The sequence below is a fragment of the Myotis yumanensis genome, unplaced genomic scaffold (assembly GCF_028538775.1).
Source record: "Myotis yumanensis isolate MYYU_CA2020_CCGP unplaced genomic scaffold, mMyoYum1.0.hap1 SCAF_1, whole genome shotgun sequence".
NCBI classification, from domain to species: domain Eukaryota; kingdom Metazoa; phylum Chordata; class Mammalia; order Chiroptera; family Vespertilionidae; genus Myotis; species Myotis yumanensis.
The window spans coordinates 187,413,966-187,438,961 of NW_027223752.1; the positions used below are offsets into that span (position 1 = coordinate 187,413,966).

General features: G+C 39.9%; 1 protein-coding gene and 1 pseudogene across 1 annotated transcript in view; both read left to right on the top strand.

The window, feature by feature from the left end:
* RASGEF1B (RasGEF domain family member 1B) overlaps window positions 1-24,996 on the top strand; it is a 532,983-nt gene that overhangs the window by 357,611 nt on the left and 150,376 nt on the right. Inside the window, exon 4 of the mRNA XM_070394093.1 lies at window positions 19,987-20,070. Coding sequence (XP_070250194.1) covers window positions 19,987-20,070 — 84 coding nt within the window. The remainder of the gene's footprint in view (window positions 1-19,986; window positions 20,071-24,996) is intronic.
* The window catches only part of LOC138994297 (succinate dehydrogenase [ubiquinone] iron-sulfur subunit, mitochondrial pseudogene), a 36,456-nt pseudogene continuing 31,464 nt past the window's right edge, over window positions 20,005-24,996 (top strand).

Here is a 24,996-nt window from a genome sequence, read left to right on the forward strand (position 1 = left end):
TCTGGCATTTTATCTTATTATGAATCATACCAGCTCCATCACTGACCTTGAACACTCAGCTTGGCAGGTGGAGTTGTGTATAGTGTCAACAAACCTAGTTTTTTTTTAATTCACCTGCTCCTCATGGGAAGTGTTTGCAGAAAGTGGTTGTATGAGCAGGCAAGGATAAATGTCCTATTCCTCTTATATTCTTTTAATTTTAATTTCTGGATAGGCTAATTGATAAATTGGCTCATGGAAGTAAAAGAAGTAGAATATTAAGCATTATAAAAATAACATTCTTTATTATTATAAATTATAAAAAAGTAGAAAATGCAGCAGTGTACACAGAATGTAACTTAGCAGCAAGAAGTCAAGAAATCTATTCATGTCGCCTGTTTTGTGCAAGGCAGAATGGTAGGTGCTAGGAATAAAACAGTGAATAAAACAGAATTCCGAACCCCATGGAGTCCTATTTAGAGATATCACCGCTAAACATTTCAATGTTAAAAACTAAAAGCCCTCCAGTCATTTTATTTATTGTATTTTTTAGAGTAGTTTTAGGTTCATAACAAAATTGCAAATAAGTTGCAGATTTACCCTCTGCTCCCACACAATCATAGCCTCCTCCTTTATCAATATCCACCACCAGAGTGGTGCATTTGTGACAACTGAGGAACCTACATTGACACATCCTACTATCCTAATGTACATAGTGTACCTTAGGAATCACTCTTGAGGTTGTACCTTCTATGGGTGTGGATAAGTATATACAACATAACATATCCATTATCATATAGTATCATACAGAGTAGTTTTGCTGCTTTGAAAATCCTCTTTCTCAGCCTACTTATCACCTTGGCAGCCACTGTACTTTTTTTTAAAATATATATTTTATTGATTTTTCACAGAGAGATAGAGAGAGTTAGAAACATCGATGCGAGAGAAACATCGATCAGCTGCCTCTTGCACATCCCCCACTGGGGATGTGCCCGCAACCCAGGTACATGCCCTTGACCCAAATCGAACCCGGGACTTCTCAGTCCGCAGGCTGACGCTCCATTCACTGAGCCAAACCGGTTTCGGCTCCACTGTACTTTTTACTATCTCCATAGATCATCTTTTCCCAACTCTCACATAGTTGGAATAATACAGTACATAGTCTTTTCAGATTGGCTTCTTTCACTTAGCAAGATGCATTTAAGGTTCCTCCATGGCTTTATAGCTCATTTATTTTTAGTGCTGAATGATTTTCCATTGTTTGGATGTACCACACAGTTTATTTATCCATTCGCCTACTGAAGAACATCTTTGTGGTTTCCAAGTTTTGGCAATTATGAATAAACCTATTATAGTGATCTGTGTGTAGGTTTTTGTGTGGGTATGTTTTCAACTCCCTTGGGTAAAATACTGAGGAGCATGATTGCTGGATCATATAGTAAGAATATATTTTGTTTTGCAAGACATTGCCAAACTGTCTTCCAAAGGGGCTATACCGTTTTCCATTCCCACCAGAATGAATGAGAGTTTCTGTTGCTCTACATCCTCGTCAGCATTTGGTGCTGTCGGTGTTCCAGCTTTGGGCCATTGTTAGTGGCATCTCGTTGTTGTCTTCATTGCATTTTCCTGATGACATATGATGGGAGCACCTTTTCATGGGGTTATTTGTCATCTGTACATCTTCGTTTGTGTGACTATTAAGGTCTTCGGCCTATTTTTTAAACTGGCTGTTTTCTTATTGTTGACTTTTAAGAATTTCTGTATATTTTGGTTAATAATCCTTTATGAGATGGACTTGTCTTCTCATTCTCTTGACATTGTCTTTCACAGCAGACATTTTTAATTTTAATGAAATCCAGCTAATCAATTATTTCTTTCATAGATTGTGCCTTTAGTGCAGTATCTTAAAAATCATTTCCATACTCAAGGTCATCTACATTTTCTCCTATTTTATCTTCTAGGAATTTTATGTTTTTGTTTTTCATTTAAGACTGTGATACATTTTGAGTTAATTATTGTGAAGTGTGTAAGAGCTGTGTCTGATTCGTTATTTTACATATGGCTGTCCAGTTGTTCCAGCACCATTTACTGAAAATATTATCTTTGCTTCATTGTATTGCCTTTTGCTCTTTTGTCAAAGATCAGTTGAGTATATTTGTATGGGTCTATTTCTGGGCTCTCTATTCTGTTTAATTGATTGATTTTTTATATTCTTTTGCCAATAGTACACTGTCTTGATTATTGTCTAGCTTCTTTCTAGTCACTTTTATTTGTATTTATACACACACACACACACACAGCCCTCTTGAGGAGACTGAAGCAAATGGGCATGGCCACAGTTTACAGCTGCTTTGAGTCTAGTTAGCCTTTTTTCAAATTAAAGTAATTCCCAGAGTATATGAGAATTCTCAGACCCTCCAAATCAGGATACATGCATTGGACTGACATTATAGAATACAAAAGGCAAGTCAACATCTGCCTCTGACATAAGATTTTCATTAAATTAATACAATTCAGAGCTACATTTCAATATGTGAATGATACATTTAAAGAGAAACCAAGCAAATGAATCCTCTCAATCCATTACAATGTTTAATATTAAGCTGAATGGTTAGTTAATGTTAACAACTCACACTGACCTTAGCTAGGTTCCAAATTTCAGCAAAAACAAATACATTCCATAGAGACCATAGTTCAAATTCAGCCAAAGAGCAGCAGGAATCTCCTGGGTAGAAATTGAAAAAAAAAAGACTTTTCTTTATTTTATTAATTCTGCCATAATGTTTTTGGACATATGATGGGAGCAAATGTCAGGTGCGTGGTGTGTGGTGGTCAGGTACTAAAAGTTCTTAGATTTTATCAGGGCAGATCAAGTAGTGCCTAGATATAGACCAAATGTAATGGTAAATTAAGGTGGATGAACTTTCATTTTTCTTTTATATCTATTATTTATATACATCCATAATATTAAAGGGTAGATACTGAAGTTAAATAGAATGCTAAGAATATAATGGCTGTGTTGTCATGTTTTATTTGTATTTTTTTTTGTTCATAGCAGCTTTATTCATAACAGCCCAACCCTAGAAATTAATAATAAGTTTCTTATTAATGAATTGTGGTCAATAATTAAATTATTATTACGTATTTTGCTAGTAATTTTGTTCTGTGCATTGTCTCCAGAATACCAAGATAAATGCTATACAACCATAAAGATGACAATCCCATGCTTTATGTTAGCCGTATCATTTATTCATATCTGTCCAAGGATAACGAATCTGCTTTTAAATAACTTCTCCTTGCGGATTTCCATTGCAGTTTTAATTATCTAGTCGTGTTCAGTAACTAGTCTGCAAGTCACAGAAAGTCCTTTCAGTGGCTCCTCACTCGAGGCAGTTCAACTCAGATCTGCTTCAAAGGAAGCCGCTTGTGATTTTTTTCCCCTGCGAGACATTCTATTTGTGTTTTTAACATTCTCTAAGTCTCTAAAGAAAATTCATTAAAATCATCAGTTGAGGAATAATGAATTAGAGGGAGGGTGACTCAGAGAAAGTAAACACCAGATTGACAATTGAAGCACCTAAATACCAGGTTCCCAAGGAGCAGTGGTGGCTCATCCTCTGAGTTTCTTTCTTTTTTTTTTTTTTTTAAATTCAGAGCCTAAGTGAATTGTTCTCCATCAAGAGCTTAATTCTAGCTTCAATTTGTCTTTAACTATCAAGTACATTTGGAGACCCTCAGAAAGAATCAACTGTCCATTCAGAATATTGAGGTTTGGGAAAAGAGTGTTACTTGGACACTATTCCTGGGGCGTACATTTTCCTGGTGTGGCCCAGGTGGACTTTGCATCTGCTGCACGTCTGCCCTTCTGCAGAAGAGGCTGCCTTTCCCTGGCGATGGGAAGGCATCTCCCTGCCTGCAAATATGACTGAGGATGAAGTGCATAGAGGCGCTCAGGTTCACCTGGTGTAATGGATGGAGTCAGCTGCCCGCATTCTGAAGGCTGAAGTGGCCCCAGTGAGAGTAGCAGCTGGTATGCATGTGTTCCCATCAGCCCAAGCTGCAAAAATAGGAAAGAAAGTACCAACGCTAAAGTGATCTTTGCATTTGGATGGAAGTCACAGTTTTCACTTCCCTTCAAGGATGATTAATTAGACCATTTTCATATAGCAATCTCTTGTCAGTTATAAGCAGCAGGCAGCAGATGATACTGTAACTCTTTCAATAGCAATTTTTAGAAAGGAGTGTTCAAAACAGAATTGGTTTAGGAAACAATGCAATTAGATAAGGAGCCAAGAGAAAATATTTAAACTCTCTTATTGTCCTACTCTCACCGTCCCTATTTGGCCAGGGGAGGTATTTTCTTAGGGGTAGTTACTACCAGTCTCTTAGTGGATCCCAATGCTGTTTTTTTGATGTGACATGATTTGGAGTTAGCTATGTTTTAGAATAATAGAAACTAAATGAAAGAATTGAGGGAAATTCCACCCAAGAAAGAAATCCTCTTCATTTGAATAAAGTGTCTCCTAAGCATTTTTCGGGGGCCATGGATGATTAACACTTTATGCCAGTCAAACATCAAAAAACTATCACCAACATATTAACAGCAACAAGGCCAACCAACAAGCCAACCGACCAAAACACATCAGTTTTACAATCTGTAACATTTTTACAGGTTAAATCAGTTTAGTATTTTTAAAAAATATATTTTATTGATTTTTTACAGAGAGGAAGGGAGAGGGATAGAGAGTTAGAAACATCGATGAGAGAGAAACATCGATCAGCTGCCTCCTGCACGCCCCCCACTGGGGATGTGCCCACAACCAAGGTACATGCCCTTGACCGGAATCGAACCTGGGACCCTTGAGTCCGCAGGCTGATGCTCTATCCACTGAGCCAAACCGGTTCTGGCCAGTTTAGTATTTTGATAAACTGGTTCAAATTTCATATTTATCTGTAAGAATGAAATAAAATGAAACATAACAGAAAATAAAATCCTTCTTTACTCTGAAAAAAATGGCATCTTTGAAAGAAAGACTTGAGCAGCGATAGTGAAGAGCTTCTCACTCTGTATGACCTAGCAGCATTTTGACCTATAATGGTTTAGGGATGCAAAACATGTTAAGAATATGAGTTACCATTATTACCTAAGACTCCCCTTTTAGCAGAGTTGGAATGCAGCACCAATAGCTGCCAGTAGCTGAAGAATGTTGTCAAGCAATTTGTCCTGCTCTCCGTTCTTCAGAATGTTTGTTTCCATGACACACCCACCATCAAGCTGAGGATGCACTACACAGACACTGGGGAAAAGAGAGAACCTTGGAAGCTGGTCCGTGCTATCTGATGTCATTTAGAGTTAACAGAATCTTCTCTGAAAGCCCTTCATAAACTAACTCGTTTCTTGGCTTTAAAAAGAGGCAATATCATTGTGATATTTTGCTGAACAGCATAGTTTTTGGAGCCAGAAAACCTTGGGTTCAAATTCTGTTCTGTCATTACATAATAGATTATCTTAACCAATGTATCTCAATTTATTACATGTCTATTTTCCAGCTGCATAAATGTTAGTCTAAATAGTTCACAAGGCTTTGTCTAACACAGTGCCTGGCATATGTCTGTTAAGCAGAATGATTAACAGATTATCTATCTAGCTATCCACTGAGATACAGTATTTGCTTAGTAAATAGTCAACACACAGTAGTTATATAATGACCACAGTGCCTTTCTCTGCTATTCCCAACCTGTAATACTCCTCTCCAGGTTTTCCACATGTCTTGAAGTTCTTATTTGCAGGGAGCAGAAACCAGCTTTGGCTAATATAAACAGAAAAACAAATGTATTAAAACAGCAGTTCTCACCCTAACCGGTTTGGCTCAGTGGATAGAGTGTCAGCCTGCAGACTCAAGGGTCCCAGGTTCGATTCCAGTCACGGGCATGTACCTTAGTTGCGGGCACATCCCCAGTAGGGAGTGTGCAGGAGGCAGCTGATAGATGTTTCTCTCTCATCGATGTTTCTGGCTCTCTATCCCTCTCCCTTCCTCTCTGTAAAAAATCAATAAAACATATTTTAAAAACAAACAAACAAACAAACAAAAAAAACAGCAGTTCTCAACCTGTGGGTCGCGACCCCCTTGGCGGTCGAATGACCCTTTCACAGGGGTCGCCTAAGACCATCCTGCATATCAGATATTTACATTACGATTTGTAACAGTAGCAACATTACAGTTATGAAGTAGCAACGAAAATAATTTTATGGTTGGGTCACAACATGAGGAACTGTATTTAAAGGGCCAGAAGGTTGAGAACCACTGCATTAAAAGATACTGTTGAGGAAACTATAAATTTGGTGGAGTACATATTGGTACAACCACTGTGGAAAACTAATTGGCATTGTCTACTAAAATTGAATACTGTATATGCAGAGTCTATGATCCAGCAATTCTACTCTCATTTATATATCACATAGTGAAAACATATATATGTGCAGCAAAGGCATGGGAAAAGATATTCAAAATGGTCTTGTGTGTAATAGCCCTCAATTGGAAACAACCCAACTGTCCATCAGCAGTGAAATGGACAAATTGTTACGTATTCAGAGAATGGAATACTATACTCTACAGCAATGAAAGTGAACCAGTTATAAGACATACACGATGGCATGATGCAACTCAAAAACATAATATTAAGGAAAAGAGTGCAGATCCAGAAGAATACATTTTTGTATCATTTCACTTATATAAAGTTCAAGGTTGAGGTTGGGGGGACCGATGGTGTTAAAGATCAGGATAGTGGCTTCCTTTAGAGCAGGGGTGGGGAACCTTTTTTCTGCCAAGGGCCATCTGGATATTTATAACATCATTCACAGGCCATACAAAATTATCAAGTTAAAAATTAGCCTGCTATATTTGGTCAAACATTTAATTATCTCACCCCTACTGCCTTGACAGGGCCAGACGGGCTGGATGTTCCCCACCCCTGCTTTAGAGCAATAGCTGAGTGGAGTTTCCACCTGGATGGGGCCTTAATTGGCCTCCAGGTTGCTGAGCAGACTATCTGCCCCAGAGGAGGTAGAGAAAATTTGTGACCTCCTTGACCCCAGAGGTCTGGGAAGCCCAGACTGCCTTGATTAGAGATGTGAGAAGAAAGTCAGAGCCACTAAGAGACAAGGGGCAGAGGTGACTCTGTTCTGAAACATACCTGCTTTTCAGTTTTCACCTTCCATAATATGATTTCAGACAAAAATGTCATTGGCAGGCACCCGCTATCCTAAAATAGATATCACTATAAATCCTTTTTCTTTTTTCTTATTTTTGAGAGAAACTAAAATGGATGTCTATATGCTCTGGTTTGTAAATCATGCCTCAATCATGATGTCTGACCAAAACGACCATTCATAACAAAGCTGAGTTGGGTAGAGCAGGGGAAAGAAAGGTAGTAGTGTCTTTTCTTTCTTTTTTCAGGAATCAAAAATGAAAAGTCTGCCCTGGCCAGTGTGGCTCAATTGGGTCAAGCGTGGCTCCATGCACCAAGAGGTCTCTGGTTCAATTCCCAGTCAGGGCACATGCCCAGGTTGTGGGTTTGTTCTCAAGTAGTGGGTGTGCAGGAGGCAGCCTATTGATGTTTCTCTCTGACAATGATGTTTGTCTCTCTCTCCCTCTCCCTTCCTCTCTTTCACTCTAAAATCAATAAAAGCATATATTTAAAAAAATTTTTTTTTAAATAAAAGTCTCACATCCAATTCTTTTGAAACTAGATTCTGTTCTCTTTAATGTGAATGCCGTTTGGACAATGACTCACATGTAATAAAGTAAATCAGCTGACTCAAAATGAATGTAAATAAACACACAGCACTGTGCTGTGCACCCCACGCCAGACACTTCCCTGGACACGCCCCAGCAGGACTCACCTCTGGTTTTGTTCTAAAGTCCAACCCAGGGAGGGCTCCCCTGCCATCAGGAGAAGTTCATCTATTGGTGGGTCAATTACTGCTTTCATAAATCACCATTCCTGTTCCTGAGAATTATACCATAATCCCACTTAAATACATAAAATGATATAAATTATATGTGTAGAAGTCACAATCTGAATGATATTTTTAAGACTGTTTATTTTTCCCTATTAAGGATTAAAATGCGAAGGGCTGTTTTTGGCCCCTGTATCACTGTAGCATGTTATCCGAGGACCCCAAAACCCAGTGATGGGGCAGTCGCTGTATCAAGCACCCCACTGTATCCCTCATTTCAATTGCAATCATTGGTTGCTCCTCTTTGCTCTATTTCCTATCAAAACCTGATCTTCAGAGATTATTTTTCCTCAGTCATTTCCCCCTTGTTGTGAATTAAAACAAAAAATGTCATCTCTCCCAAGAAATGTTACACACTAAGCCTTTTGATAATTTATTTTGCCTTTTTAAAATCTTTTTTTTTAGATTTTTAAAAATTATTTTTCAGTTATAGTTGACATACTATGTCAGTTTCAGGAGTACAACTTAGTGATTAGGCATTTATGTAACTTATGATCACCCTGATGATGAGTCTGTTAATTGTAGAATGAATGACTTTGCCCTGTAAAAGAAATTTCAGGTGCAGACAGTCAGTGGGTGGGACATCTTTAACCTTTGCACTTGAAATTGCACCACCTCTCTGCTGTCTGGGAGAATTATGCCCATGGGTTATGGCTTCGTTTGTGATCTGCCATCTGACCTTACTTAATTTCTAGTAACGCAATAAAATTTTAGAATGACGAGTTAAGGGCTATATTGTTTAGACATTTTATGATTGTACTAGAGGCCTGGTGCATGAAATTCGTGCACTTGGGGGGGGGGTGTCCCTCAGCCCAGCCTGCACCCTCTCCAATCTCAGACCCCTCGAGGGATGTCTGACTGCTGGTTTAGGCCTGATCCCTCAGAATGTAAATAAACACAGCACTGAATGTAAATAAACACAGATCAGGCCTAAACCAGCAGTCAGATATCCCTCTCACAATCCAGGACTCCTGGCTCCCAACCGCTCGCCTGCCTGCCTGCCTGATTGCCCCCTAACCACTCCTCTGCCAGCCTGATTAATGCCTAACTGCTCCCCTGCCAGCCCAATCGCCCCCAACTGCCCTCCCCTGCTGGCCCAGTCACCCCAAACTGCTATCCCCTGCTGGCCTGGTCAACCCTAACTACCCTCCCCTGCCAGCCCAGTCGCCCCCAACTGCCCTCCACTGCAGGCCTGGTTGCCCCCAACTGCCCTTCCCTGCAGGCCTGGACACCCCTCACTGCCCTCCCCTGCTGGCCATCTTGTGGCTATGGGCACCGCCATCTTTGAGAGTGGGGCAGTCAAATAGCATATCCCCTCTTTATTAGATAGGATATACTTCTTAGAAATATTAGAGTAACTCTGAGCAATCTTTCAGCTTCAAGGAGAGAAAATTAAGATATATTTCACTTTACTATGTTTACCATGGAATAAAAGCACATCTTAGTCTGAAAGTTAAGATGAGGACTCAGCATCTCCAGTCAATGTGCAAGTTTTTATACCTTTGATTAACACCTTTCCTTTTATATTCCCTACTCAAACTCTAGAGTCACCTTCATTCCTTTTTTTTTATTTTATTTGGGAACACAAAGACACAATATTTACTTAATATCAAGATATATATACAAGATGGAGCGAGGGCATTCACTAAGAACAAAGAGCCAAGTAATATTTTTTTTTTAAATTGATATTGGTCAGCAATTATCTGTAGGAGGGTGATAAATTGATTCTCTAGAATCCAATTTCTTCTCTGTATCCCCAAATAGAGCACCACCTTATGTCAGCTCTCAGGAACCTACCTGATCTCCAGGCCTCCAACCTCATACTCTTCTAATACATTCTTCACCATGACACCTAAGTGATTCTTGTAGACCATAGAGCCGATTCAGGTGCTTCTTACCTAAAATACATTGCTGGATCCTGCATATCTTCAAGATCATCAAGGTTCCTCAGGTTTGGCCCTTCTAGGACATTATGGCCTTTCTGAAAATATGCAATCATTCAAAGACAATTGCTCTCTCTCATCTTTCTATATATGTATATTAACCTACTGTCTCAAAATCTCTACCCCATTTTCTGTGCCTATCCCTCTCTTGTCTTTTTTTTTTAACTAAAATTTTTTATTTCATTTACAGTGGACATACAATATTATATTAGTGTCAGGTGTACAACATAATGATTACACATTTATATAGCTTATGGAGTGATCACCCCAATAAGTCTAGTACCCACCTGACACAATATATCATTATTGCAATATTATTGACTGTATTCCCTATTACTTATCTTTTAAGAACAGTCTTAGGAATTCATTCATTTCTTCATTTAACTATTTCTTTATTTACTCAATAAATATTTGGTAAGTGCCAGTGATATGCCAGATACTTTGCTTAAGTTTGGGGACACAATGATAGATAAGAATAGAGAAGGTCCTTTCCTTGGGGAACTTAGAATCATGGGAAGTGGAGATAAATAATATGTGCTTTCTTATTAAAATCACACAAATATATACCAAAAAATTCCCAAACCAATGACAGCTCTTAAAAAAACTACAAATGAGAATTGCGTTACCGGATGCAGCCTTGTTTAATGGGTATGACCATTATCCTCATTTTCTGTCTGAGGAAGTTTAAGGTTTAGAAGGGCAAAGCAACTTTCCCACATTCCCACAGCTAGTGGATGGAGCCAGCAGGGAGGGGGAGGCAAAGGTGTACGAACAACTGAGGAATAAATAAGTAAAATGTGTTCATAGGAGCGAGCAGACAATTTTTACTGCAGCGAAAAGTTCAAGTTGAGACAGGAAAGCAGGTTAAGGCCAAAAAGTACTGCAGTCGTTCCCACTTACCTGTGGGGGAATATGTTCCAAAGCCACCAGTGGATGCCTGAAAGCATTGGTGGTACCAAACCCTATACACACTATGTTTTCCCTCTCTATACATACTTTTTCACTTAAAGAAGCACTTTATGCCTTTTCTTTGGCACAGCTGAACTGCCAGCATCACTACTCTTGCACTTTGGGGCCATCAGTAAAATAAGACTGAACACAAGCACTGATACTGGCAGCAATCTGATAATCCCAGCTGGTTACCAAGTGACTCATGGGTAAGTAGTGAAGACGCTGGACAATACAAAGGGATGATTCACCTTCTAGGGACAATGCGATATTTCATTACCCTACTCAGAATGATGCGCAATTTAAAACTTATGAGTCGTTTATTTCTGGAACTTTCCACTTAATATTTTTGGACCATGGTTAACTGAGGGTAACTGAAACCACAGAAAGTGAAACTATGGATAAAGTGGGATCACTGTACAAATTTACATCGAAGACCAATACGTATGTTTAGAGTCAGAGCTCCAAAGTGGCGAATGCTCTTTGCATCTTTTAGCGCCTTACACATACGGTGATGCAAACAAGGTCTCCCTCTGTGCACCTCACCTGCACCCTTACCATGTTCTTCCTTTCTCTTGGAACCCTATCAAGAGTCTTTACTCCTCATCTCCACTTCCTTACTCCCTAGAAATCTGCCAATAATCCTTCCTAGCTCAACCTCCACTTCCAAGCAATGTATAAGTTCTGCTTATTTTAATTCCAACCTCTTTCTTGAGTCTTTCCTTTCTCTAGTCCTTCTGCTACTTTTCTAGTCCAGATTTTTCAGTCACTAGCCTCTCTCTCGTGGTTTGTGGCAACAGCAGCCTAACTGGTTCCCTCGCTTACAGTCTTTCCTCCTTTCAAATGCATACTCCTGTCTGGTGGCCGAGTAATCCATTCAAACATGGTTACCAAAGAATCCTGTGCTTCCTGCACACCTTCCTGCACCATCTCAGCACCTCTGTCTCACTCGGTAAGATATCACAGCACCAAATTATTTGTGGCTCACATAAAAATTTAACATATCCTTTATTGCTGACCTCTTGCATTCATGATATTTTTTTCTTCCTGAAACACCATAAACTTCTTTTCATATCCCCGGGCCCTCTCCTACCCTCCCAGTCCCACCCCACTTCTTTGTCTACTTAACTTTTGTTCTGTCCTATACTCAGCTTCTGCACCACCCACTCTTGGAGCCCCCCAGCCACAGGAACTCCTCTCCTGACTGGGGCTGGACGCTCCTCCACCCACTCCCATTGCACCTTCTGCATACCTGTACTTCTATATGCAACACTCCTCTTGAATATTATTTGTTTTCCTCTCTCCCCCACTAGACTTGGGGGCAGCTCTTTGAGGGTAAGATGCCCTCTTATTCACGTGAGTATCCCCAGGGCCTGCTCAGGATGGACAAACAGAACGCCACCCATTCAAACTCATGCATCTGCTTTGTCCCCTGTCACTGCAGCAGCCTCTCTCCAATTCATTTGGAAACTTTTAGCTACAATAACAGCCTAAAAGTTCCCAAATGGCTCTGATCCTAAAAGCCCTTCTTCCTGATGTTGGTAATCTTTTTTGCTCAGTAACTAGGCTGCTTTTGGCACAAACCAGGGATGGTCGGCTAAAACCTGAAAATCTGGACTAGCAATGTAGCAGAAGGGCTAGGATGCCTTGTATTAATTTTCCAGGGCTGCCATAACCAGGTACCACAGACTGGGTGGCTTGACCAACAGAAATTTATTTCCTCACAACTCTGCAGGTTAGAAGTCTCAGATCGAGGTGTCAGCAGTGTTGGGTTCTTCTGAGACCTCTCCTTGGCTTGTAGATGGCTGTCTTCTCCCTGTATCTTTACGTGATCTTCCTTCTGCGTATGTCAATGTATAAATTTCCTCTGCTTAAGCTCCCCAGTCATTTGGATTAGGGCCCCATCCTAATGAGCTCCTTTTAACTCAGTCACCTCTTTAAAGACACTACTTTTAAGTACAGTCACATTCTGAGGTACTGGAAGTTAGGACTCCCACACATGAATTTTGGAAGGACACCATTCAGCCCATAGCATGCCTCTTTCTCATGGATACCTATCCCCAAATTTGCTGCCCTCATTTGCAGAGGGGTAAGTTATGGCACCCTGGCTCCCTCCCTTCCTCTTGTTGAAGTTCCATTGTGATCACTTTAGGTTTGGATTTCTTAGAGCCCATACTTGTGGCATCATTTTGTGTATGAAGTTCATCTCCATTGACATATGAGAACTGTGGGGAACTATTTCTTCTTCTATGTGATATATTCTCATGTTTGAATACATGACTTCACATTTTTCAATTTCTTTTCTGAACTCCTGGAGAATGTAAGGTTCATATCATACATGTGAATGGACCATTGTGTGGTATAACTTGGCCATGTCTTGGTTTTGACGGTTCAAAGAGATGTATAATATTTATGTGTTGTTGATTTAGTGGTTTCAGATACAATGTCTTTTTGGATCTCCTAAAATAAAGGATATTGCACACTATATATTTTTAAATGCTAAAATAAGTAGAACCCCAAAGAGGTCATATATCAAGCCATTCTCAAATTCAAGTTTTCAGAATAGAAGGCCAGGGCTCTTTCCACTATATCACTAGTTTTTATTTACAAGGTTCTGAGAGTCAGACATATACTTATTTTAAAAGCATTTACTTTTATGAGCCTATGCTCATTTTATTAACTCATAATTAATTACTCTTTTAAAATGTTTAAAATATTTGCTTATTTTAGAGGATATATGTTTTATTTTAAGTAAATTAAAATTTATAATTATGATTTATAATAATGTTTTGAATATTTTTAACTTAAAAATTAAATATACTTATTTAAACCTATGTAATAAACTTCTAAAAATCTATTTATACTTTTTATAGTTGTTATAATCTATAATTGTTATATTTTTTATTGAAACATTCTTATAAATTTTACATTTCTTATCAATGTTTTTATATATAAATTCTTATAAAGTTCTTACAGAGCTAAGTGATAGTACTTGGAAGATGATTTTTTGATGAACAGTAGGGGAGGAAATCTATTTATTAAATTATAATAGAGATTCATAGATGCCTATTTCATAGCAATAAAACATTTGTCATTAACAAAACATTATATTAGTGTTTATTATGTAAGTTTCTTTGGGTGAACCAAATCTTAATCCTCCAGATTAGCTTATGATGCCTGTTTTACCTTTGGGGAAACGGAGGCTTAGCAAGAGCCAACAGCTTACTAGTGATCTCAAAGCTAGCAAGCTATGTGGCCAGAATTTGATCCCATGCCTCTGACTCCAAGCTTATTGTTTCACTATGACACCAGCGAAGAAATTACAGGACAAAGCCATAGTCAGCAATTACTCATTAAAACCAGGGACACATTGAGTACAGACACTTTAAGTCAATGAAGCCCATAAAAAGGGTGTTGTATTGCTTTGATTGGTCATCTGACACTGAGTTAGTTAACCTCTGTGGCCCTTAGTTTTTCATCTATAAATCTGAGGTTAATTGTGGCATCATCCTCATGAGTTTGCTGTGAAAAAAAAATGAGTCATGTGTGTGTACATACATGTGAGCGGTAGCTATGCAAGCCAGTCCCATCCTTTTGAAAAGCAATAATTAGGTAGTTAAGTAACAAGAGCCATAAAAATGTCCATTCTCTTTGGCACAGGAACCCTACTGCTGGAAATATATTCCAAAGAAATGATTCAAAAGACAAGAAAGTAGACCTGGCTGGAGTGGATTAGTTGGTTGAGTGTCGTCCCATACTCCAAGAGGTCGCCATTCCATTCCTGGTCAGGGCACATGCCCGGGATCCTCAGTAGGGGGCATGTAGGAGGCAGACAATCAATGTTTCTCTCTCATTGATATTTCTTTCTCTCCCTCTCCCTTCCTCTCTCTCAAATCAATAAAAACACTTAAAAAAAGAAATAATAAAAAAAGACAAACACGTATATTTCTCCAGGTGTTAATTACAGGGAAAACAGTTTGGTAGTTCTTCAAAATATGAAACATATGGTTACCTTATGATATAGCATTTCCACTCCTATGTGTAACCAAGAGAAATGAAAACATATATCCCACACAAAAACTTGTACATGAATATTCATAGATGCTGCATTCATAATAGTCCCAAAGTAGAAATAACTCAAGTGGCTAATTGGTAAATAAAGTGTTAATATATCCATTCAATGGAATACTTTGGAAATGAAAAGGATAAAGTAATGATACATGCTATATTATGGATGAACTTGGAAAATATTATACCAAATGAAAGTCATAAAAGGCCACACAGTATATGATTCCACTTATATAAAATTTCCAGAATGGGAAAAAATATATAGAGATAGAAAGTAGACTAATGGTTGCCTAGAGCTGGGGAAGGAAACAGAAGAAGTAGTGAGTGACTGCCAATAGGGAAATGTCTCTTTTGGCAGAGGACAAAAATATTCTAAAATTACATTGTAGTGATGACCACACAACCCCACGAGTATAAAAGAAACATTGAATTGTGTACTTCAAATGGGTGAATTGTATGGTACATGAATTGTATCAGTAAAACTGTTTTTTTAATTTCAAAAAAATTTAGGAAGAAAAAGCGAAACCAATCCAGCTGTCTATCAAGATATCAAACACATACTCTATTCTGTTGATGGAATATAATATAGTCATTACATATTATAAATCCAAAGATCATGTGACAACACAGAAAATATGTCACGTGGTATTAAGTAGTATAAGAGTGAGGTACAAAGTGGTGTTGTACCTAAATGTACATACATTTGGATAAAGGCTGGCAGGAGACTCAGAGACAAGAGAGTATGGGGAAGGGGATGTGCCTCCTTTCAGAAGTCCCTTTAATTTGCTGTATCTCGAAAGCACTTATTTTAATGTACTTTGTAATCGTAGCCTTGTGGTAGGTGCAGGTGGTACTGAAGATGCATAAAACAGAGAGAAGGAAGGAAAGAGCACAAGGGACATTTTAAAAAGCAGCATGTAAAACGTCCAAGAAATGGAAATTTAAATGCACATATTTAGCGGGGCATTTAAGGAAAAATTGGTATCGAGGGAGGTGCTGAAGAATGTAGAAGCAGGCCAGGCTCTAACAGGATTCTGCCCAGAAAACTAAAAAACTGGAATGCTTATAAGTATGCTCTTCCCTGTGACCTGCTTTCACTATCAAGTGTTGAGGGGAGGGGATTTTCATATACCGGAGCTGGTGTGGGTCTGTGATAAAAACCCAAAAGGAAGTTGGGATGCTTAGCAGTATGCACAGTTTACTTAAGTTCACCAAAATTGTACTGGAGTGTGGAAAAAGGGAGGAAGTCTGGCCAAGCCCGAGTGAGTCAACATTTAATGGCCCTCCACCCAGCTCTCCTCCCTTCCCAAGGCCACCTCACCTCTGTGTCTGTGTGCTTGACCCTAGCAAGGAATGAACACCAGCTGGGATGGGTGGGGCAAACCCAAAACCCTGTTGGTTGGCTTCAGTCAACAGGTTGGGGGCTGAGGCAGAGAGAGCAGGGACCAGAGCAATGACAACAATCTATACCACGTTCTTTTTCAGGAACTTTCTCCTTCCTCAGTTCCCACTGAATGTTTGAAATATCCTTCAACATCCTAGGACCCAGAAATAGCTTGTGGCTTTTGTGAGGGGCAACTGAAGTGCTGTGTCAGCAGTTCTTGAAAAGCACTCTATGGAGGCAAGGTGCAGTTATTTTTGCTCTGGAGAAATAACGGGTGAACAGGCTGAGTTTGGGTAGAGGGATGACAATCTTTAAGGTAGAATCTGCTTCCATTTCAAAACAGAACACACTAGTCCTAGGTATGGGGAAGAACGGGCAGTTGATGGACATCAATGGCCATGTTTTCTATGGAGTATAAGATGAAGATCTCTAAGAGAGGACATATTCTTTCCTTCAGAATTACTAGGAATGTATGCACTCCTATGAAGATGCCCCCTGGAGGGATTCCACTGCTCAGTCAACTAGCTGAGCTGCCAGATGATCCCTGTAGCCATTCTTCCTCATAAGAATTCTAGATTATTTCTGTGCACGGGGAGTTGATCTTCTATTTCAGGCACCAAAATAAACACTGAAGGTTGTAATTACAGTTCAAGTCTTTAACCACTTCTTTGGTCTCCTTTTAGGAATCCAGTCTCAGAAAAGCAATACCAGGTACCTTTGATGTGGAGATCTCTGAGCAGCTCTGTAGCTTCTCAGGATGGCTGACTTGCCTTTTCTCTTATTCTCTGTTATTCCACTTTGTCCAAGTCCTTCCTCAGCACCCACATTCAGCAAACAGTGAGCTATACGTGCAGTGTCTAACACCAGCCACTATCCACTCAACCATCCAAACAACAGCATCAAAACCCTGTGTGCAAAGCCTGAAATGAGGAAAGGTGATAGGGGAGGGGAAGCCCTATTTAGTAATAACTACATGCCCCTCACTACTCGGTGTTTTGCCTTTGAACCCATTTTTGCAGACATTTCCTTTCATGTATGGCCCAGAATCATCACACCTTTTCCCACCAAACAAATAATTTCTAGGTGAGAAATCTATGTTTTGCAACTGCTAGATTGTTTTAGTCTTAAGAACACCCAGTGCAAATAGTATCAAGAGAATCTTTAACCTAAAGAAAATCAGGCTCACAACAACCTAAGAAAACTAGTTATGTGTTGCCATAGCAACTAGGCCAGTCTCAGGGTGAAGGGCAGAGTTCTTCAGATTCATCTACTGTGTCTGCAGATTGACTTCCTTGAAACAGAATCATGTGTCCTAATCATCAAAATGGAACCTGTTATTTTCATTAAAAAAAAGAAGTTGTAGTCTCAAGTTGATCTGTTTTGGCCTTTACCCTGGTGCCTTTCAATGTCTTTTTATCTCAGAAAGGTGGGACTTGGTAACTGGATCCTTTGGAACGTTTATTCCTGCATTCACTAATATATTAGGGACCTGAGCCAGTGGGGTTTGATAGTAATTAAACTTTGATGGCTGGAACATGACCTGTGAAATGAGTTGCTGGTCTCAGTTTAACTCCTAATGGACAGAAATCCACATTGCTCAGAATCCAGCCATAACCCCCGCTTTCAGGAGAAGAAATCAGAGGTTTGAATGGCCTCTCCTGAGGGGTAAACTGCAGGGCCTCTTCCCCAGGAATTATGCTTTGCCTTTCTAGGCCACAGATATCTTCACAATTAGTCTCAAAATACCCTGTGAGATGTGTGTAAATAACACAAAACACATTTACAGGCTGGGCCACCCTGGTGGAAAGTACAAGTAATTTGCCCAGGTTAAAATAATTAGTACCAGCAGGGGTAGAGATTCCAGCAGGTCATTCTCCATTCCTTTTCTAAGACTATTGAAAAAATTTTTTTCACTCAAGAAACATGGCCAATTAATGGACAGCAGGAGGCAAGGATGAGTCAATACTAGTGGATTCATTTTTAAAGGTCATTTTCATTTTAGGGGGTTATTATACCTACAGTTAAATTCTTTTTCCTATAACAAGCATCTTGATGTCTCCTCTAATAAGACTGAAGGAAAGTGAAAAATATATATAGTGAGACGGAGAGCTGAGGGTTGAAGAGAGCTGGATCTGGTAAGATGTTTGGAAATTAGTGACTATACTAGTACAAAGAAAGATTCAGCTGACAAAAGGGGAGTCCTCTAACCGAAAGCACCTGCAGGTAGGTCTTAGTTTGTTTTGGCTGCTATAACAAAATATCCCAGACTGGGTAGCTTATAGACAACAGAAATTTTACTTCTTACAATTCTGGAGGCTGGAAATCTGAGGTCAGGGTGCCAACATGGTCAGGTGAGGTCCCTTTTCCAGGTTGCCAACTTCTCATTGTATCCTCACGTAGGCAAGGGGGCAAGCACGCTCTCTGAGACCTCTTTCGTAAAGACATTAATCTCAATCATGAGGGCTTTGCCATCATGACCTAATCACTTCCCAAAGGCCTTACCTTCTAATACCATCACCTGGGGGATTAGGATTTCAACCTGCAGACTTTGTGGGGACATGGACATTCAGACCACGCAATGTTTAAGACGTGTGTTGGATGATGAAGGATACAGAAATATTTAAGACACGAGTCCTGTCCTTGGTGCCCAGCAGAGAGTGATGGATACTCTAATAATAGTACCTGGATCCTGTGGTAGAAAGAAAGTTATTCTGACTCTATTCAGAAGTTGAGGAAAATAGCGAAATATTTCCTAGGGAATCTGAGCTGGGCTTCATAGCACAGGTTAGTAATCATACGAAGATACTGAGGAAAGAATATTTTAGGAATCAGGAACAGAGAAAAAAAAAACCAAACCAACAAAACAACATAGACTGGAGTCTGTTAAAAATCACACATTGACCAGATATGGTTTGAGATTTGGATTAAATTGTGGGACAGAGTTGGAGCTGAAGCACAAAAGGGCCACATTTTTTCAGGGTTCTGAAAAGCAGGTAGAGAACTTTTGAATTATATTCCACATAGATTCAAATGTTGAAAATCAGAAGTTAACTGTGATCATTGTTTTTATGCAATGAGATATTAGTAAAGTTATTTTTTAATATATTTTATTGATATTTTACAGAGAGGAAGGGAGAGGGATAGAGAGTTAGAAACATCGGTGAAAGAGAAACATCGATAAGCTGTCTCCTGCACACTCCCCACTGGGGATGTGCCCGCAACCCAGGTACATGCCCTTGACCAGAATCGAACCTGGGACCCTTCAGTCGCAGGCTGATGCTCTATCCACTGAGCCAAACCGGTTAGGGCAGTAAAGTTATTTTTATAAAAGGATTCACATAGTCTGATCTATATTCTATGAAGATAGAACAGGTTAAACTGAAAATATTCTGCATTTATGTCAACATGTGTGTATGACTTCCTTCAAAATGTCATACATCATTTTGTAATATGTCCCTGCACAAGGTTGAATTTGCACAAACTGCAAGCTGAAGATGCCTGTGTAAAACTGTCGACTCAGGTATTTCAAATGAACTACTCAGTTTAAGTGCTGGAGGCACTATTGTGAGAAATGAGGAAATGGTTCCATCCAGCAGGAAAGCCAGCCAAGTCCCTGAAATCTCTCTCTATTTCCTTTCTTATAGGAACAGCAATGGAAACCTTCGATGTACAACAGCATAACTCCAGTCTGCTTTACAAGCCCTCTGATTGAGAAGCCAATTGGCAAAGTAAGAATGAATCCATTTCTTGTTGAACAGTATGATTTTAGCCTATTAGCTATGATTTCTTTTTGTCTTCAGCTATTTGGGAGACATAACCAAGTGGAGCTCATAAAAGTGGCTGGTAAAATCCAATTTTGAGCTATCTGGTTGGCCCTTGTGACACTTGCCCTATACAAAATGTTGAGCAGAGAAAATGTTGATCTGAGATTCCCTTATCTCTGCTTTTGCTTCCACATCCATCCTGATGATGTCCTCCCAACTTCCCTTATTGTCCTGGTTTCTCAGGTCTTTGATTTAACTTCCCCTGTTTGTCAAAACTTGTTAGAAGGAAAGGGGGAGCTTTTAGTCATTTACATTGTTAGGGGAGGAGAAAGCCATTTTCCTTTACTCTCTTAGGTTCAGGACCTGGGGCAATGCAAATTAAACTGAAAAACAAAAAGAGATAAATGGGAGAAAAGGCTTATTACTGTGAATAAGGAGGCCTTTATAGAAAAGGAGTGAAGACCCACAGAAGTAGTTATATTTGAGCCTTATATGCCATTTTAACAAAGAGTGATAAACTGTGAAGAAGTGACAAGAGGAAGAAAATAGGTTTGAGGCTGCTTGGGCCAGTAAATTGTGAGAAGGTGAATATATGGAGAAAGTTCATGGAAGATAAGTGATTTAGTAAAGCTTGTTACACAGACTCAAGGTGGTGCCTTTTCTATTGATAAGAGTCATCTCTGGTGGTCAAGAGCCCTCATCCTCTTGGTATAAGGGAGGAAGATACTGCTACAAATTTATGTTACCTTTACAAAGGGAAATGTATGCCCTGTTTTTAGACAGAATGGGGAGAGCAGAGAACTTTTCCTGCATCTGCTGTTTCTCAGTTGCCTTTGTTACCAAGCAAGGACCACTCCTGTATGCACATAGGAGCCAAAATTATGACACTGATCTTAGAGTAAAAAAAGAGTGATTTATTTAATGCTGAGTCAACTCAGAGAAGACAGGAGGCGCCATTGAAATCTGTCTTCCGCATCAGGGGATCTGGACAAGTTTTAAGGGTTAGGGAGAATAGGGAACATGAGGTAATGCTGGTAGGGTAAGTTTTGATTGGAGGGTTTTGGAACTTGACCAATTATGGTATAGACCAGCCGTGGGCAAACTACCGCCCGCGGGCAGGATCCGGCCCATTTGAAATGAATAAAACTAAAAAAAGAAAAAAAGACCGTACCCTTTTATGTAATGATATTTACTTTGAATTTATATTAGTTCACACAAACACTCCATCCATGCTTTTGTTCCGGCCCTCCGGTCCAGTTTAAGAACCCATTGTGGCCCTCGAGTCAAAAAGTTTGCCCACCCCTGGTATAGGGTGAGGGGCAAGAGAAAGCACAAAGGAATTCTGGTCTGGCAGAGATTGATTGGTCAGTGTTTTGATTTATCCATATTTGATCCATGAACCAGCTCTTCCTCACTGAAGGAACTCTTGCTTGGTAGAGGGCTCCAGTGGACAAATTTCTATCACTTGAGTTCTGTAGACTAAAGATTCTTGGTTCTGGTTCATCCTGAGGGCAGGGGCGGCACACACACAGTGCTGTCTCTGTATAGTAGCTCAGGTTGAATTAATCGCCAATTTGCTTTAAGGGAGCAGAACCAGTTTTAAGCTGGTCAGTGTGATTCGTGTGCTTTTTCACCTTCATCTCAAAATAATCCTTATGCCAAAGTGACATATTTTGAGGTGGTATATTCTGACCCCCTTCAACATATTAGTATGAAATCCAGCCACAATACTACCTCTTTCAAACAGATTAGTTATTTAAACTCTTTTGTGGGAGATGCCTCTAGAGGAGAAATTATGGGTTTTTGCTGAACTGCTAAAATCATGTCCCTTAGTCCCACCATGGAGTGTAGAGCCACATAATAAGAGTATGGGCTCTCTGGAGCCAGCCTGCCTGGGGTCAAATCCCAGTTCTATCACTCACCGGCTATGTGACTTTGAGCAAGTTACCTGTATAAAAAGAACATCATAGTATTACGTGTTCCTGGGACTGTCACCAGAATTAAATAATTTAATATAAATTCACAAGAACAAGTATTTTTTTTTAAAATATATTTTATTGATTTTTTACAGAGAGGAAGGGAGAGAGATAGAGAGTTAGAAACATCGATGAGAGAGAAACATCGATCAGCTGCCTTCTGCACATCTCCTACAGGGGATGTGCCCGCAACCCAGGTACATGCCCTCGACCGGAATCGAACCCGGGACCCTTCAGTCCGCAGGCCGACGCTCTATCCACTGAGCCAAACCGGCTCTGGCAAGAACAAGTATTTTTTTAAAAATATATTTTTATTGATTTCAGAGAGAAAGGGAGAGGGAGAGAGAGATAGAAACATCAAAGATGAGAGAGAATCATTGATTGGCTGCCTTCTGCATGCCCCCTACTGGGGATTAATCCTACAACCCAGGCATGTGCCCTGACTGAGGGGGATGGGAGGGTGATCAAACTGTGATCTCCTGGTTCACAGGTCAACTTTTCAACCACTGAGCCACTGGGGTCGGGCAGAACAAGGATTTTTTTAAACTCATCGTGTTCACTATGTATCAAGAACTCAACACATGATGCAAATGAACTTAATGAATGGATAAATGCAAAGCAATACACATAGCTTAGAGGAAACACATCCTCAATTTGCTTATCTCAAGAAATGGGAGCTATAGAAGGTGGTGTCCTATGTGAGGAAGAGAAGTAAAACTCTGGCCAGTATATCAAGGACACTTTCCAGGCACACCTCAACAGAAAGACCACAGTCCACCTGGATACCCACACTTTCCTGTCCTCTGCTACAGTCCTGCATCTCTAGACCACACATAGTCCAACCACTAGGATGAAACATAGTCACTATAGGGGCGAGTCAAAAACAAACAATTCTTTCAATAGGGCTTTCTCTCCAACTTATAGATACATGTGGGCAGAATCCGAGTTTTTGCCGTTTTTCTCAAAGAAAATGAATCTGTTTTTCCTGTAATTCCTGGTAAATTTGCCCTGGTGGCAAGTCGGGCAAGGCAGATGTCTACAGAGTGCGAGGTCCCGGCTGCACAGGAAGCCTCCTGGCAGTGCTGTCAGCACTGCTGACATGTTGCAGGCATAGCAGGGGAGCGACCCAAGCCGGGGACTGAGTTTCTGTGAGGTCTACACTTCCCCTCTGCTGACGGCAGTTCAAGTGAGAGGAGTATCATTTGGCCCAAAGATTAAAACAACAAATAATCAAAACACGCCCTGAACATCACAAAGTGTCTTGGCAACCGCTCTGACACTCACTCTCTTGCCCTCACCTCTGTCCTCTGCAGTCCCACCTCTTTTGATTTTGTTTATATAGATTCTAAATGGACCACCACTTTGTTAGAACAGAAAGAAGCCATTTCAAAGGCTGAGGTCAGAAGTCAATGAACCCCAGAGGGTCTCTTTTGACTAAACTTTATTTTCATCCAATAGACAGCCCTGACTTTTACTCCGTGTTTTCCGAGACCTGATCAGAAACACTAACAGCAGTGTAAGAAGGGTAAGAAGAAGGTTTTGGAATGCTTCTCAGAGAGCAGAAGGCACTTAAATACAGTATGATCATTCTTGGTTTAGTGATATTTGCTGTGGATTCTCAGCTCTCCCTCGCCTGCCAGGGCAGAGTTAGCAGTAGGTGTCTGTGAGTGACACCAGGACTGTCTTGGGTTGAGTGGGACTGCTCCCAGAGGATTTTCTTGTTCTCTTTTCTCCCCATAGCTCTGGCTTCTGGGCATAATACTCTTGCTTAAAATACACAAATGAACTCACTTTGCAATCAGCTGTTATCTATCCACCTGGAGATGAAAAATGATGCTGAAAATGTAAGCAAAGTCAAGCTTTAATTACAGGGGTCAATGGAAGGCAGCATTTGGGGTGGATAATTGAAACCTGTAATTAATCTGCTTAGAATTCAAACTCTCTTTCTCACTGTCAAGAAGCTTTCTGTTGGGCGAAAGGCTGTAAGCTGGACCCAGATGTGATTTCTGTCGCCCAAATTATGGTGCCACAAACTGATCCAGGGAATAATGTTTCAGTGCTATGGGGGCAGGAAAGGTGTGAAAACCCCCGGCTGGAAAACAGAGGATTCCAAAGTAAGCTCATGATAGGAAAAAGGATATTATGGAGCCAATTCCAGTCTTACAACTAAGCCACAACTTTTTAAAATTAATGGTTATGATGATGATAGGAATAAAGGAGAGAAACTTCTTGGAGCAAAAAGGGGAAGCCAGGGAAATCATTGGGCCAAGCAATGACAGGAATATGTGGTTTTCCACCCTTGAATTAAGAGGAGTTATGCGTTTTATTTTACATAATTGGAGTCAGAACCTTTTGAATGGAGCATACAAATTTATGTAAATAAGAATGCAAATGTTAAAAATACGTGTCTTGGGATCTCCAGGGGATGACCCGGCAGCTAGTAAATATTGTGTGGTGAAAACTCAAAATTAACATATTCCCCCAAATCCCATAATGTTATAACTGAAAGACTTTCTTGGTAATTTATAGGAGATACCCTGGAGAATGAATTAAGACTGATTATTTTAATGTATTTGACAATAAGAATGTTACCCCCCAAGAGGTTACACAGGGTAACAGTAAATGCAAAAGGGATTTCAGGATTTTAATAAATTAATGGCAGATTCAAAGCAGATGGTTGAAAGGGAATTAGACAAGGATGACAAGAGACAAAAGCAGGGATTTAGGGAGGTAGGTAACATTAGAAGATGACATTAAATTCAACTACCAGGCTCTGCCACAAAATTCTCATTGGAGCTACTGGCAAGATAAGAGACTAGGCAGAAAGAAGCATTATTTCAACTCAGCAACGCATTGAGAAGATCACACCAAGTCAGAACAACCCAGTGAAGTGCCATGACCTCCGGAAACTGCA